Source organism: Coffea arabica, chromosome 1c, assembly GCF_036785885.1.
Source record: "Coffea arabica cultivar ET-39 chromosome 1c, Coffea Arabica ET-39 HiFi, whole genome shotgun sequence".
In the NCBI taxonomy this organism is placed as follows: domain Eukaryota; kingdom Viridiplantae; phylum Streptophyta; class Magnoliopsida; order Gentianales; family Rubiaceae; genus Coffea; species Coffea arabica.
Genome location: NC_092310.1, coordinates 55,687,252 through 55,704,301, shown reverse-complemented (window position 1 = coordinate 55,704,301; position 17,050 = coordinate 55,687,252). Strand labels below are relative to the sequence as shown.

At 37.6% G+C, this 17,050-nt stretch overlaps 3 protein-coding genes across 4 annotated transcripts; 2 read left to right on the top strand and 1 right to left on the bottom strand.

Annotated features, from left to right (window-relative positions):
* The first annotated feature begins 409 nt into the window (after positions 1 to 409).
* LOC140004597 (cation/H(+) antiporter 15-like) lies at positions 410 to 4,069 on the top strand. 2 transcript variants are annotated; one of them, XM_072079999.1, is made up of 3 exons: positions 410 to 930; positions 1,336 to 2,340; positions 2,553 to 4,069. In XM_072079999.1, the coding sequence occupies exons 1-3, from the start codon at positions 685 to 687 to the stop codon at positions 3,711 to 3,713; spliced, it is 2,412 nt and encodes an 803-aa protein (XP_071936100.1). In that variant the 5' UTR covers positions 410 to 684; the 3' UTR covers positions 3,714 to 4,069. The 2 variants fall into 2 exon arrangements, with proteins under 2 accessions (XP_071936100.1, XP_071936104.1); XM_072080003.1 differs by having other exon boundaries at positions 806 to 930; positions 1,469 to 2,340.
* An 865-nt stretch (positions 4,070 to 4,934) lies between these two features.
* LOC113742977 (cation/H(+) antiporter 14-like) lies at positions 4,935 to 9,280 on the top strand. Its single transcript, XM_072047502.1, has 3 exons — positions 4,935 to 5,177; positions 5,780 to 6,781; positions 7,964 to 9,280. Exons 1-3 carry the CDS (start codon positions 4,935 to 4,937, stop codon positions 9,149 to 9,151), a joined length of 2,433 nt encoding a protein of 810 aa, XP_071903603.1. The 3' UTR covers positions 9,152 to 9,280.
* Positions 9,281 to 13,025: 3,745 nt separating this feature from the next.
* Positions 13,026 to 14,703, bottom strand: LOC113731141 (uncharacterized). The gene has a single exon (XM_072079994.1). It carries the CDS (start codon positions 13,870 to 13,872, stop codon positions 13,423 to 13,425), a length of 450 nt encoding a protein of 149 aa, XP_071936095.1. The 5' UTR covers positions 13,873 to 14,703; the 3' UTR covers positions 13,026 to 13,422.
* Positions 14,704 to 17,050: the final 2,347 nt, after the last annotated feature.

The window sequence follows — 17,050 nt, the reverse complement described above, 5'->3', positions numbered from 1 at the left end:
CAGCTTTTGACCATCAAATAATTGTTTGAGGGTCAAAAAATTATTTCGTCAATTAATTAGCCACTAAACTAATTCATCAACTCAACTGTGGTCATTTCGTCAATTATTGCTCTAAATCTACAAAATAATTGGAGCAAGTGTCAATATGCAATGGTCTATTTGTTTACCATGGTTATTTTTTTGTTAAAATACGATTTTGATTATTTAATAGATTAGGAGCAATAATCAATGAAATGGCTATGGGTATGCTATTACTTAATTTAGTGGCTAATTGTGACAAAAAAAATTTTTGATGATCAAAGGTCGATACGCATAATAATTTAATAATAGCTGAGATTTTTTACCCTCTTAAAAAAAAATCAAGAGGGACATCCAAATAACCTATGACAAAAAGTGAAATAGTTTGCCCTTATGAAAGTTGAAACGTAAGTAGCACTAGTATTTTATTTGGCCTGGGAGCTGCCTGAGCTTCTGTCTCCTCTCATGTTCATGTAATTCCAATTCTAGTGCTCGTCCATCCATATCTGATCTCCCAAGTTCTCGCTCTAGCTGGCTCGGGGACAGGAAAAAAAAAACGTATCTCTTTTCCCAGCTTTAACTTTTCAATCCCTTTTCTTTTCTCCTTTCGATGCTGCAAATTAGAGCTTCAACAATATTCCAGATACTCGCAACATTAGAATAATTATGATTGCAGACTCAAATGGTGGTGGTTCTGGAATCGATGATGACGATTATGGAGGTTTCAAGACAACCTTCCTCTGCCATTTTGTGAATCAGATCAATTCCAGGGGTGTAATCCTGGGTGGTGATCCTCTGAGCTACTCAATTCCCTTGTTACTATTGCAGCTTTCCCTCATTTCCATCATCACCCGCGTTGTTCAGTTTCTTCTTAAGCCTTTTGGCCAACCCTTTATTGTTTCTCAGATTCTTGTAAGCCTCGTTCTATCCCTTCTCTGTCTTTGTTGCTTATTTTTCAATCACTTTTGTTTCTGCCGAATTTCATGCAATGAGATGGTACTAGTATTTTCCCCTGGTCAAAGAAGATTTGTCACTTTTGGTCAAACAGTTAGTTCCTTAAGAGCTTATTTTTACCATTTCTAGTATTCGAATTTCTATGCAGTACTTCTTGGTAAAAATTCAAACGGTATCATCTAAAAGTACTTCCCAGCACTAAAATGTTTTAGTGTTGAATTTTATGTACTAAGTAATCAAGTTCCTTAGACCAGGGGCACCATTTTTTATGCTACAGAAAGAGTAGATATGTTTTTCTGATACTAAGCATGAATCATAAATATATACCTGATATACTGTGGTTGGATTACTTATTTTGACCAGGGTGGTGTAATACTAGGTCCTTCAATTCTTGGGCAGAATGTTACATTCTTGGAGAGGGTGTTTCCAGCAAAAGGGAGAGTGGTTATTGATACATTATCAATTTTTGGTCTAATGCTCTTCATTTTCCTAATAGGAGTGAAAGTGGATCCAACCATGGTTCTAAGATCGGGTAAAAAGGCTATAGCAGTAGGAATTCTGGGATTCTTCATACCTTATGGACTGGCCAGTTTAGTTGCTTGTCTTCTTGATCAATTTTTATCATTGGACACTGGAATAGCGAAGGCACTTCCTCATCTAGTAGTGATGCAATCAATGACAGCATTTCCTGTCATTACTTGCTTTCTTGACGAGCTCAACATCCTTAATTCAGAGATTGGACGATTAGCTTCTTCTTCTTCAATTATCTGTGATGTTTGCCTCTGGTCCGTCATGTCTATACAGTTCGCTGTAAAGATATACAATACCAAACCACTACGAGTAACTATAGGGTTATTTCTATCAAGCATTTTTTTCTCTATCTTTATAGTGTTTGGAGTTCGTCCTGCAGCTAGTTGGGCTATCCGACGTACCCCAGAAGGAAAACCTATTAAGGAGATTTATGTTTTTATGGTCCTTGTAGTGCTGATGGCCTGTGGATTCGCAGGAGAAGTTATTGGTATTAATGCTCTTGTTGCATCTCTTGCTTTTGGCCTGGTGATACCAGATGGACCACCATTAGGAGCTGCTTTAGTGGAAAGACTTGATTGCTTTGTTTCTGCATTGCTCATGCCTCTGTTTTTCACTATTTGTGGGTTACATATGGACATTTTCTGTGTTCAGAAGTTGAAAGATGTAGGTGTACTGCAGTTGATTGTTTTTGTCGCTTTCGTTGGCAAGATTATGGGGACTATGTTGCCCCTTCTATTCTGCAGGATGCCATTCCGGGATGCTCTTTCCTTTGCTCTCATCATGAACTCCAAAGGCATTGTTGAACTTGCCTTCTTAAACGATTTCCGCATATCTGCAGTAAGCCACAAAAGTTAATTCTTTCAGTTCTTGAACCAGCTCACTATATTATATTAGTTTGCACCTACTATGTTAATCAATTGGGAGGTCTCCTTTACTTCCTGTCCTTTTCACTCAATGAAGCATTAGAAAGTAGGGCATATCTTGTTGCAAACAGAAACTTGGAATTTAATCTATAAACTAAGCTAAACAAGTGTAGCTTCTCAATGCAGGTTATTACTCGAGAATGCTATGCCATTTCAATCATCTCTGTGGTGGGCATAACTGGGGTAATAGCGCCTCTTGTGAAAGTCCTCTATGACCCTTCAAAAAGATATGTTGCTTACAAGAGGAGAACTTTACTCCATAGCAGAAATGATGAAGAACTCCGCATACTTGCTTGCGTGCATAGTCAAGAAAATGTTCCAGCAATCCTTGGTCTGCTTCAAGTCTCAAATCCCACAAAAGACAGTCCTATAAACTTGGTTGTCCTCCATCTGAATAAACTCATGGGCCGCGCTTCCTCCGTACTTGTTGCTCATCGGGAACGTGACAAACCCTTAAATCCCACCCAATCTGAACGGATCTTTAATGCATTTAAGAAATTTGAAGAGCAATATCAGGGCCTTGTATTGATGCAATGCTACAAAGCCATCTCACCTTATGCAACTATGCACGATGATGTTTGCTTACTTGCATTGGAGAAGAGAACCATTCTCATTATTATCCCATTCCATGAGCAGTGGATCCTTGGGCAAAGGGTTGAAACATCTTATGCATATAGGCATCTGAATAAGAATGTGCTGGAGAAAGCTCCTTGCTCTGTTGGCATACTCATCAACCGCGGGAACCAGAAGAAATCTCGATATGTAGCAACACAACCCTCCTTATTTCATGTTGCAGTGCTCTTTTTGGGAGGTGCAGATGATAGGGAGGCACTGGCATATGCATGTCGAATGGCGGATAAGCCCAATGTAATGCTGACTGTAGTACGATTTAGGGGCTCAAATTCGACAGGCATAGTAGGAGGTACCGAAAGGAGCAAGATGCTTGATGCTGAAATTTTAGGTGGCATCAAGCTTAAAATGCAGATCAAGAGGCAAATTTTGTCCCAAGAGTATGTGGCCACAAGTGGAGAGGATGTGCTGTCTATAACCAGAAGGGTGGGTAGTTCCTATGACCTGGTTATGGTCGGAAGGCGCCATGGGAACTCACCGATCATGTCTGAACTCAGAAAATGGAACCAACGTGGAGAGTTGGGGGCAATAGGAGAAATATTTGCTGCCTCAGATTTCAGAGGTGAAGCTTCTGTGCTGGTGGTGCAACAGCAGACCAAATTATGGGGTCTCAAGGATCCTGAGGAATCAACACATTTAAGACGAATCAAGTTATAGGCCATGCCTTTGCTACCGCATTTGCAAGAGCAAGGACGATGCAGCATTAGAGATTGCGAATCTTTTATGTTTGGCTCGTGGGTTTTTGTCCTCCCAGAGAAGCCTTTCTGCCAGAGGAACATGCACTGCTGAACTGATGTAAAAAGAGTAGTTTTGGTAGAAAAGCCAAAAAGAGGGAAGGTCCTCACTTCCTTTTACCCTCCTCCTCTTGCCTTTCTAACGTCAAGTTGATCTGGGATGCTGTAAATTCAGCTAAAAAGCGAAAGCAAACGGATATGCAAGGGGCACCGGAGCAGCAAGAGTCCCATATTTCACCTACAACTGAAATGAGGAAATACTACTAGTCTATTACAAAAGCAACTTTTTGTATCACAGGTCCAAAAATGGACCAAAAAGCAACTTTATGCGTATCAATTATGTTGTGAATATTCCAAGAAATTGGTCTGCAATGTAAAACCCAACCTTAGTAAAAAGAGTGGCTACTTGGATGAAAATTTTATGGATATCAAGCTTATTTAAAATATCATTTTACTGTCATCACAAACACGCTTTTTAATCACTTTTTTTTTTTTAATCTTTTAATCACCTTTTTAAAGCTTGCGGAATGGAGGCTCTTCCATGCTGGAGTCGAGTGCTACAAATTACTATAAGGTACTACTGTACAATAGTTTTGAGCCAACAGAACAGTGATGGAAAAAAAGAGGCCAAGAGGGAGGAAGATTCTGGCGGGGGGCAGCACTTTTCGGAAAATTATCCATTTTGCATGGCCAACACAATATATATGTTGCCCATAAAATTTTAATTAAACATGTTAAGTTGTTGTTATTGTTGTTATAGTTATGCTTAATATTTCATCTTAATTCCTGGCATTTGTGGTCAAACTATAACATTCAATAATAAACAATTTTCAGAAAGAATTAGTCTCGAAGTCCAAGCAAGTTCAAAAAAAAAAATACTATACTATTGTGAATTTACATCTGAAATCATTATTTGATAATACAAAAATAAGAAGATATAAAAAGAGACATACTACTGGGGATTACTAACAAACTTCCCCGTTCTTACGCTCCTCCAATATTTCCTTCATTTCCATCTTGCTCACCTTCCTCTCACTCTTTAACAAATTTCTTTCTTTCTTTCTTTTTCTCTCATTTTGATCCTCTTAATTCCTCGAATTCTCGTGTAGGAATTGTTCACTGGATTCATAGTTAAAAAAAAAAAATGGCACCAAGAATAGTGTCCTCCGTTTCAGGATCGGTCCCTGGAAGCTATCGTCAAGAACTGTTGGTTTGCCAGTTTACAGATATGATGAATTCTAAGGGGCTTGTGTGGTCTGGCGGTAATCCATTTTCGTTCACCCTACCGGTCCTTTTAGCCCAACTCTCTGTTGCATTCCTGCTTTCAAGAACAGTTTACATCCTCCTGGAACCATTTAAACAAAGTATGCTCAGTGCCCAACTTATTGTAAGCTCAAGCCTCTGTTCATTTCTGGCAGATGCACATTGTGTGTTTTAGCTTGATTCACGTAATTAGAATTAATGTTTCTTGACATGAAAATCTTTGCCCACCAATATTCGTTTGTTGGTCCAAGAGTTGAGTCTCATATATTGTCATTGTCAGCACTTGACAAATTTTTTGGCCACCCCAATAGGAGACACTCCTGAGCATTGATCCCGGTATAGGTGCTGTTGGGTGTTCCCAGATACAAAACAGGTGATGGAATATGAGCACACTGTTTTTTTTTTTCAATGTACCTTGATATCTACCAGCCCATCCCATTTTATTTACCACATATGTGGTAACTCTGATAAAGATTACTACTAACATACTGCGTTGGCCTAAATGACTATCACCATTGGACAAAAAGTTTGACATGCATAGAATGGTCCTACGTAGATACATAGGAGGCAATTTACCCGATTAATTGTATTGTTCTGATCAACCTTTGTTTTCGATCAGTATTCGCATCTCACTCTTTTTTTTCAATGAATTTTGACTGTTTTGAATGAAATTCAGGTGCCAAGCTTTAATGTATATATATTTTTTGTTTGATTGAATGCCAACAGGCTGGAATTATACTGGGGGAGTCTTTTTTAGGACGGTCAAACCTCTCAAAGCAGCTTTTTCCTCCGGGTGGTAGATTACCTCTTGAGACTCTGGCAGATTTTGCGCTACTTTTTCATTTGTTTCTTCTAGGAATACGCGTGGATCCGAGTATGGTGAAAAAGACAGGAAGAGATGCAGTAGCAATTGGGCTTACAGGTTTCGTATTGCCTTTCACATTTGGGATAATAGCGGCTTTTGTCGTTCCGCATATGATGGAGTTCGATGGATCAATTCAAGAGTCCATCTTGCGAATAGTAACCATCAATTCGCTGTCTTCTTTCCCGGTGATTACTAGCCTTCTTGCGGACCTCAACATTCTCAATTCAGATGTCGGAAGAACTGCAACCTTGGCATGTTCGGTCAACGAATGCTGCAACTATACTGTGTATGCGTTGCTTACCGTAATGAGCTCGATCATACGGCACAAACAATGGTATGCAATGTATTATGTTGCATGGGCCACGAGTCTTTTTGTGCTCTATCGATATATTGCTAGGCCATGGATGTTACATGTGGCTAGGCATATGCCGGATGGGCAACCATTGAAAGAGATCCAGTTCCTAAGTATCATGATAACAACCCTGATGTGTGGTTTTTTCACGGAGCTGATTGGTGTGCCTGCTGGGATTGGGGCTTTTATTTTCGGCATGGCGATACCCGACGGGCCACCTGTGGGATCATATTTGGTACAGAAGATTGACACAATCTGTACCGGCTTGTTACTTCCAGCGAAGTTTGCAGTTACTGGTTTGAATACGGACTTCTTCTCAATAGCAGCAAATAATTCAGCCCTCATTTACTCGGCAGTCATCATTCTGGGCTACTTGGGGAAGTTCACTGGTGTCCTACTTTCTGCTCTCTACTTTCAAACGCCCTTAAGGGATGCTGTGAGTCTTGCTTTGGTCATGTGTTGCAAAGGGATCATTGAGGTTGCCATATATATCATACTGAAGGAAGATCAGGTTTGCTTTCTCTTCACTGTTCACTGCACTTCTTCACTGTTCACTGCCATATATATCATACCAAATGAAGAATGTCTAACCTGAATTATTGTCATGTCCAAAAAAAAAAAAAAAATTTGATTGCTGTTGGTATAAGTGTACTCCTGACTCAGTTAACTAATTTGAGCAACGAATAATACTTCTCCTACCGGTGACTGCAATTACAGGGAAGTCGAAATTGCCCAATTTAGGAAACTAAAGGATCCCAAGCGTCACTTGTCTCGTGGGGAATTAATCATCAATCCTGTCAACATCTTACTCGCTTGAGATGTGGCGCGTCAATAGGTAGTAGGGTAGGGTTTGGATTAGATAACTTTGATCCATATTTAAATTTAGTTAAACTCAAATTCAAATCTAAACTTTTATGGGTTTGAAAAAGTAAACTAGATTCGGACCTTCATGTTTTTAGGTATCCAATGGATTTTTTTGAACATACGGTAAAGAACTAAAGTAAAAATATTTTAAAATTATATAGAGTTCAAAAATAACATATACCACCCAATTTTTATTTTCAAATAATAAAAATAACATTTAAGAAGTTGAATGTAATATTGTGAACTCAAAGAACAATTTTTATCAACTATTCCTAATTGTCATGAAGTTTTATTATATTCAATCCAATATCCATAGAATATTAGACTATTTTATAAATGTATTGTATATATGTGTGTGTAATTTATACATGGATATGTATGGCAGTATATATAGAGTATGGTTTGAATCTGAATTTGGGTATGAGTAGTAGAAAATCAAACCCTTTCTACCCAAGCGCATGATTCTCTTACAAAGCATGAGTCTAGACAGGGTAGGCGTTTAAAAAATTAAACCCAAACCCTATCCAACTACACTGAGTCGGTCAGCCTGAATGAGCTCTAGGTAAAATCCTACCGGTTGACCTGTCTACTTGAACGTGTTTAGAGTTTCCAGTATGCTGTCTCTAGACTTAGCTTATGGGTTGATCTGGTTGCTTATATTTTGGGACGGCATGTGCGCTACAGCCTAAGGCGCACAACTGATCGGAAGGCATATTTAATTAAAATTACAGTGATCATCTTGATTGTAGCTAACATTCCCAACATCACATAAGAGTTGCATTCTTTTCGTCCACGAATGGTTATAACATATATTTTCCTTTTTGTGCAGATGATAGACCAGGAAGCATATGGACTTCTGTTGATTTCAATGATAGTGACAACAGGAATCGCTAGACCTTTGCTATCTTTCCTTTATGACCCATCAAGAAGGTACTCTTCATACCAGACAAACAGCGTTTTGTACTCAAATCCTAAAAATGATCTGCGGATGCTCGTATGTGTCCACAGTCAAGACAACGTCCCAACGATAATAAGCCTTCTCGAATCCTCAAACCCATCGAGAAGCATGCCCATCTCCGTTTTCGTCCTAAACCTCATGGAGCTAAGTGGCAGGGCAGCAGCAGTTCTTGAGCGGAATGTGTACAGGGGCAGACTCACTTCTATGCGCAGTAGATCGGAACATATAGCTAAAGCCTTCAACTATTTCGCGCAGAAAAGTGAAGGTGTAATGAGTCTGCAGCATTTTACTTCCATTGCACCGTATGCAAGCATGCATATGGACATATGCACGATTGCCTCGGATGTAATGGAGAACATTTTGATCCTGCCTTTCCACCGGGTATGGGAAATTGATGGAACCATTGGGAGCAACTTACCTGCAATTAGGACAGTGAACCAGAACGTCATCGCGAAAGCTCCTTGTTCAGTTGGCATCCTGGTCGATCGTGGCCACATAGCTGGGAATCTGAGCATCTTGCCTGGGAATACCTTGTTTCGTATCACCGTGCTTTTCCTTGGTGGCGCAGATGATCGCGAGGCGCTGGCGTATGGTAGCCGTATGGTTGGACATCCGCAGATTGGGCTCACCTTGGTCTGGCTCAGATTGTGGGACCACAGGAAAGGCTTTGAGGAAGCACCGGTGAACAATGTTGAGAGCAGCATGGACAGTGATATGATTAGTCACTTCAGGGCTAATACCATTGGGTACGAAAGCGTGACTTACATGGAAGAGATGGCAAAAGATGCCGTCGGAACAACAAGAGTACTCCGATCTCTGGAGGAAGCTTGTGATTTGTGCATAGTCGGCAGACAACATGCACCTGACTCTCCTCTCACGCTAGGGCTTACAGACTGGAGCGAATGCCCTGAACTCGGGGATGTTGGAGATATGCTAGCCACTTCCGATTTCCAGTTTTCACTGCTGGTGGTCCGACAACGACCTCCCGCCGGGACTGGCTTTTCAAAGCGGCACACCCTTCAGCCCCTTGCCAGTAGTCATAGTGTAGTTACTAATTGATTAGGGAGGTTCTTCTTTGGGATGATGGATAAGATATGTAGTGTATTACGATTGTCTTGCTAGGAACCTGGAAATGGATGTACATGCAGAATTTTCGCTTAGTCTCGGGGATGCGAACAACAAGAAAAGATTCGCATATGAACAGCACAACCCCCCGGCTACATGTATATACTTACAACTATTATTTTGTTCACCATCAAAGGGCTGGTTACTGCTGTTTCCTTTGCACCATTATCGAATCCTTGGGCATAAAGTCCAAGCCTATTTTAGTCCAAGCCCAATTTCCTTCACCGGGTCATGGAGATCATGCTTGTCCTGGCTTAGCCCATAACTAATAAACGCGGACGCGTACACACAAAAGAAATAAATAAAAGGAAAGAGGTGGCCGTTGGTGTAAATGTTTTGTGTCATTTTTTGAACTTTCAATTTTGCTCTTAAAAAAATTAATTTTTATACTAACCACATAATCACATTTGCTAATATAATTTTCCATAACTCTCTTAAATATTGTAACTGCCAAATTAACTATAACTGTATTAAAGAAAAAATTACTAATAAATTGCAATTTTTTTATGAAGAATTTCTATAAAATTTATTTTTATAAAAATTAATCATTATTGCTAAAATATAAAGCTAGAATGAGGAGTTTGGTGTAAATAAGTTATATCATATAATGTATCACCTAATCTACTCTTGTGCCTAAAGATAATTATATTATTTCAACTATTCACCCCTTACAAGTTACAATCACTTTTACATCCAATTGAATTAATTACCACTTCTCTAATAAAAAAACCACAACTTCACTAGACTACTAAAATGGTTCACCTCTTTTAAACTATAACTTTCTCACAAAAAATAATTTCAATTTTTTTTAATAATTGCGCACACATTGAGTGTCTCCAAGTACTAGTGTATATAAAAGCAAAACCAACTCAATTGATGGGCTCTCAGGTAACTACGAGTGATTCGACTCCGAGCTCCCTTCTTTTCCTCTTCCCTTCCGTATGTAAGATTTAGAAATTCATCTCCGAGATCTTCCCTTTCTTTCCTTCCCCTCCATATAAAATTTAAAGTCTCTTTTAAATCCTAATAATATATATGATGGAGTGTTTGAATATAATATTCTTACAATTCTCCAACAAATAACAAGAACTTGAGAGTCTTGTTCTTCAAAACCTTGCATCAGCCAAAGATCCTACAAATACAAATCTGAATGACAATACTCGGGATGATACTGAGTTCTTAAACCAATTATCCAAGAAAACAACTAATAAAGATTATTCGATCCAAGTTCGGTTACTAATTAGTAATAATTATGTGTGTCTGTGTGTGTATATATAGACATATATATATATATATATATGTATGTATGTATCTTATTATTCTCTTCAGAGTAAAGCCTAATTAGAATTTGCTTTCTATATCTATTTCCCTCCAAACAACTCCGAGTCCTATACTTTCTTGAAGGCCAAAGCCATATCACTAATACATCAATTCTATTTATTCGACATGGAATCCATTATATTTTCTCCATGTAATGTAGCTAGTGAAGTTTTTTTCTCTATTGAAAAAAGAAGTGATGCATCAACTTAAAACATAAATGTCATAAATCCCACTTAAAACGTAAAGCCTTTTTCCAATGTTGAATGATCATTTTGACATAATTTTGGCAGGGTCCGTAGTTTCAATTTCTTCGGCTGTAGAGTTGGTAGCTTTACCATCTGATTACAAGTTGATTGTTGATGCTAATTCTTCGACCTTACAAAAATATCTTCGTGTCCTTTCATCACGAATAGTTAATTGAATGCTTGCACTAGTAGTTTTTGTCGGACAACTGTTGGTACAAAAAAAAAAAAAAGTGCACACACAACGGGAGTAGTTTTAACACATATAAAAATATTTAAAAAGAGGAGCAGAACAAACACACAACAAATATTCAATAATTTATTTAACTTAAAACTCAACAATAACAAATATTAAGTTGTAGTTTTTCGCTCACGCCAACTTACAAATCTCAACTATAAAATTTTCTCTCAAACCTATTTTTCAAAACCCAACTCAACTTTTCGAATGATAATCTACTAGATTGATAGTATTTATAAACTCTAAGACTTCATAAAACAAATACAATTGTAAATCAAAACTTACTTAAAAACTGACTTGAGATTTCCTAATCTAATATGAAAACTAAACAAACAAGACACCAAAAAGAATTAGGAAACTAAATACTAAAATAGCTTGCTTTAATTTCCTTCAACAACTATCATTTGCAAAATCCCTTCTTATTAATTTGTTCTAAATGATTGGTCCCGTAAAGTTTAAAATATCTCGTTGAGTCCCGTTTATTCCTATTTTCATACGGTAAAGTACTAATTTTGCTAGTTGAGAAAACGGTGTTTGGCGAGAGGGACGAGATGGAATCCATGTGAGCTCTGTAGGATAGGAAATATGATAAAGGGGAAATGCCAGCTTGCCCCATCATTTGTTTTTGTGTGTTGCGTGCGTAGGTCGGTCTTTGAGTACTCTGGATCCAAGCCATAAAACCAGCCTCTTAATGCTACCATTAAACTAATTAGTTTGAGCTCTTGTCGCCCTGCCCCGGCCCCGGCCATTAGCTTCCTTTGTTTTATTATGGCTTATCAAACCTTTACTTATCCGTGCTTTATATATGGTTGCAGTGAACAGGCAATTGCAGCAGCGTAGTAATATGAAAGATTATACAAGAAATATATGACATTTAGGAAAAAATAAATTTTTTTTTACCAACAGAAGAGATCTACAGACTGATAGTGTGATGCCAGGGTTGTTTTAAGAACTTTTTATATAAGCAAATAAATGGTTGTGGAAAAACTTTTACTATTTACTGATCCTGCAGGTTAATAAATAATGCACCAATTCATTTACTAGAGAGTTCATCAGCTTTTTTGTTTTTTTCGTGGATGAGTATGTTGCAAAATAAGTTCATGACTAACTTTCTCGGGCGAATAGAAGTCAAATGATTTCATAAACCACTCTTCAACTCTCAAGTTTTTAATGCAAGAACCATCTGTAGTGCTGTTAAGTTGCTTCAGTATTTACCACTGTAAAAAAATAAATAAATAAATAAATAAAGAGGTTCTAATCGAGGACAGTAACCATTTGATCCAGTGCATCCATATGATTGGACAAATAAAACCACGAAACTAGTCACTAGATTGAGCAAGTTCTGGCCTAAATTACTAAATCCAACAGCTCAGATTCCTGAAAATGATCACTTAGAAGCCACATGCATTTGAAGGGGAAAGAACGTAGGTATGCTCATCATTTATGCAGCAGTCATCTCCTAAAATGACGCTGGTTTTGAGAACTAAAACGTTAGCTAGCTGGCTGGCTTGTTGCATGAGAATCATAGAATATACTAGTAATTGCAGGAGGAAGGAGAGCATTATATATTTTTCTTGTTCCTTTTGGGTAATCGTAAACAATGGAGCGGCACAGCTGGTGTGACTGACATCGCATTTTCTTGCTTGTTAGATTGGTGAATTTTGTGCTTCCACGATTGCCCTCTATAATACATATGCGTCTTGCAGAAAATTATTAGTAGTAACTAGTTTCTGGAATAAAAATTGTTAGCTAGCAGAATTCCAAGTCAAAACTCGAGCCTACACCTAAAACTAACAACCAGCCCAATCATTAACATATATGTTTTTTGCAAATGGAGATGACAACTAAACTATTTGTGCGATTTTTGTGGTCAGAGAGAAACAACACTTTCTTCGTTGTGAATGGATGTAGCAACCATATTTACCGTGTTAACAATGAGGTTTAACTGTTGCTTAACCGAGGAAAGGAGTGCTGCTCAAACTGGCTCGAAGAAAATAATAAAAGGAGATTACGAGATCAATCTATACGGTCGAGATTTCATTAACTATTCATTGATTATTGCTTCGAGGACATAGATCGCAAAACCATGCCGGTAATTATCCTCAAGAACTTTACAAGAAGGTCGATCATCAATTACAACTTGATCAGCTGACTGTAAAACAAAAAGGAATTTCTTTGTAAGGTCGACCGAATCTTGTAGTAGTATATATCCCTTGTGGCAAACAGACGACTATGCCATAGAAGTTTCCGGTTCTGCTATATTACATGCAGACGGAAATAGACTACTCCTTTCTTCTTTCCATAAAGAAAAAGAAAAAGAAAATTATGCACAAAATCAATCATTCCATCTAAAGGGAGGAAAAAGAGATGGGTTGAACCCAATTGGAGGGGAAAACAAAAGGACTTTAGTCCTCAGAAATGCTCTCGAGATGGGGCCTCCAGACTCCAACTCTACATCTCCGGCGATCTCGGCGGGAGGACTTTTTATCGGACGAGACTTCCGTTAAATGTTGATCGCAATCCGCCGCAGTCATAGTGGCGCTCTTGCTCTTCTTGGAAGGCTTCTTAGGCAAACTGCGGATTTTGTTTTTTTCTGGCAGCGAGGACGAGCGTGTCAAGAAATATATGCTGCCTCTTTTGAGCTCTGACTCCGGTGAGAGAATTAGAATCCGGCGAACCGTGCCTTGAGAGCAAGGTTTACTCAAGACATGATTCGGGTGGTTCTTTAAGACTTCTCCGGCCGTCAGAGGGCCTGTTAATTCTTCTACGTACCCATTTAAGTGTACTATACGGATCAAGTCTAAGGCTCCACACGGAAGAACGCATGCCAAACAGCACCTTAGACTGTTTCCCATGTTCTTCAATCCAACCTCCCTTTCTTTCCCTTCTTTCTTCTTCTATGATGAATCTATGGTGTTTTCAATGGGATTTGAAATGGGGAAGACTTTCAATGGTTATATATACAGGAACAAGCTAGTCCGTACCATTTTGAAACAAATGCATTATACTACTAATGTACTGTCATGCTTCGATCAAAATGACACAAAGACCCCGGGATTATTTTCAACTCTTTGTTTAACTACTATTAATATACCCTTCCTTGTGATTAGGTTTTGACTTAATTAATCCGAGAATAAGCTTTTGCAGGAGTATCTTGTACAGTTGGACGTACTACTGGCTGGTATAATTAAAGCTTGGGCTTGGTAGCTTGGTGCCTTGTGCATGCCTTATATATGGAATGTTAAGCATTTCTTTTTCTTTTGAATGTTAATTAGGAATTTTTTCACTGTTTTCCACATTTCATTTAGAAAATATGCTATTTTTTTTAGAATAGCATAGGAAAATTGAAACTTGAGCATATTATCTTAGAAATTTTTGACGGGTGTCCAATAAATAGATACTCGTTAACATATCTAAATTGCACTCAACTTACAATTTAAGTGCACACACATCGATATTTATTATCCGCTCTCCATTTATATGCGATCTTAATTAACTATACTAATTTGAAAACTTAACACTTAAAGTAATTGCTCTTATTTGGTGCTTGGGTTGCGCCTAATTAATGCAAAAGTAACTGTTGCTTCTTATATATATACATATATATATGGATTTTTTTTTCTAACAGGTGTTTTTAGAGCACTCCTTAATACACCTAATATTCACCTAACCTATTATATATATATATATACATATATATACACACACACACACACATACTAACAATTATTATTCTCTTTTTTTGCACTTATATGTTTTTCCTATTTAATTTTGCCTACCCACATTCTTGTATTTATTTATTTTTTCTAATTAATTTTATATTTTTAAAAATATAATACTTAAAATATATTTTAACGGTTGCCCATTAGACAAATTATATATACACACACGCATATACATATACGTGTATGTATGTTTGTATGTATGCGGGTCCCGCAACATGTAGCATAAGGAGCGATCGAGAATACAGGCAAGACACTAGCTAGTTTAGACCCGTATTCGGAGATTAGGTACGGAACTCAAATTCAGCCATTACCACCATCCATCATATTAGTGAAATGTCCACCGCCTAACGAAACTGTCATCTATCCTCTTTGTCTCTATGAAAGTATCATCTATCCTCTTTTTTCTCTAAACTCATCTCAGGGCTAAGCTGATTATAAATGTATTGGACAACTCATGCGTCATATAGATTTCAAGTTTAGACTTTAGATGGCACCTACTTCTTCACATCTATAATAGTCATTTCGTTTTTCATTTTTCTGACAACGCTATATAATCCTTTAAACTTTAAAGCTTCTCCTTTCTTGTAGGGATCAGGATTTCTAATTGCAAAATATGGCAATATTATTATTAAAATGCAATAGTGCAACTCATTATATTCAAGCTTTTTATAGGTCTGTGACAGAAGACAAGCAAACCTCGGGTAAGAAATAAGTTTCCAAAATCTTGATTGCTAAATTCCAAAGAGTCCAGCTGTCTTGATCTCGGGGTAAATGAGTATTAATAGATTGAGTGTTTCTTATGCTTAATTAACATTTTTTTCCCCGTGAAGCATTCCAAGGGGGATCGTGCCTAGATGCATGCAACGTACACTAGTAGTAGTTATTGGTAAAATATTAATCTCTTCATCCATCCACTTTGATAATACTCTTTCACGCAATTTAAGAAAAATTAGTTAATTTTGTTGAAAGATAAATCTAGGCACCTGTTTTTCTAAAATCTCTTTAGAGATAATATGAGGTGTATGACTAATCATTATCCATTTACATTAATTACGAAAGCAATACTATGAAAAGTTGTATCATTCAACATATGAATGAAAGCAATTATTAAATAAGATAGATTATACTTACGTCCAAAGGGCACTGGTTCAGTGAACGTGCCGGATCCAAAGCGTTCATGTCCTTGACATTTGTACGCGTACTCCGACTACGAATGTACATGCTGTACTATTATGCTTAACTAGTATCCAGTACTTCACAGTTACTAAATCAGCTGGAACTGAATCAAAGTTATGAACTCGGTTTGATTTCGGAGCACAAAATTGGCTCTGTCGGATTTCAAGACGATGAATCGGTGAATTTATACAGCGAATGACAAAAGAAGTACTGGTACAAAAACCTAAATACACCACTCATTTTTTATATAAGGGGTGGATCTGTGAATTAATGAAACCCACATATTTTCATTCTCTTTTTGCAAAATCAGTGAACTCCTCAGCGAAAATCTTAATGGGTTTCAATCAGATTTGTATTGGTCGTGGTGGTGGAGGCCGAAAGGGGTCCAGCAATCGTCTTGACCCTTACCAAACAAAATTCCTATTGTTCTTGGAATTCCATATCCATCACACGTACTTATTGATATACCCCCAATAATTCACCAATAATTTCGTATCAGGCCCATAGATGGGGCCGATAGAGTGGCAATTTCCAAACACCGTCCACGAACATCAATGTCTTGTGGTATGGTGACCTTCCCAACTTTGCTTGGTTGCAGATGAATGAATGAAGACTTCAAATTCCTACCTCGACTTCCTTATTTTATTTTGCATACGTATCATGTATTCAATCAATCGTAATAATACATATATGATCAGCCAGCATATATAAGATTTATGCTTAACGAAAATTGTTCAAATTCCGTCGTCACGAAGAAAGAATTAGGATAAGCAAACATTCAACAAAAGGATCTCAGCCATGAAAAAATCGTTGATGGATGAGATTTGTAAATCTTGTAGTCAATCGTATTGCATGGTGGTAACCAAAAACATATATTTGTATAGATTGAAGTTAGAGCATGTATTTGTTTGAAACCACCCCCCCCCCCCCGGGCCAGCCCCAAAAAAAAAAAAAAAAAAAAAAACCCAATACTGAACATGGTGCTTCATGTTTCTGGACGTCAAGCAAGATTGCTTGTTGCAACCCAAAAAATAATTACTTCATGAAAAGAAATAATATAACCCAAGGTGTATCAGATTAGTATTACATTCATCCATATACAGATACGATCGTATCTCTGAAAAATATGTCA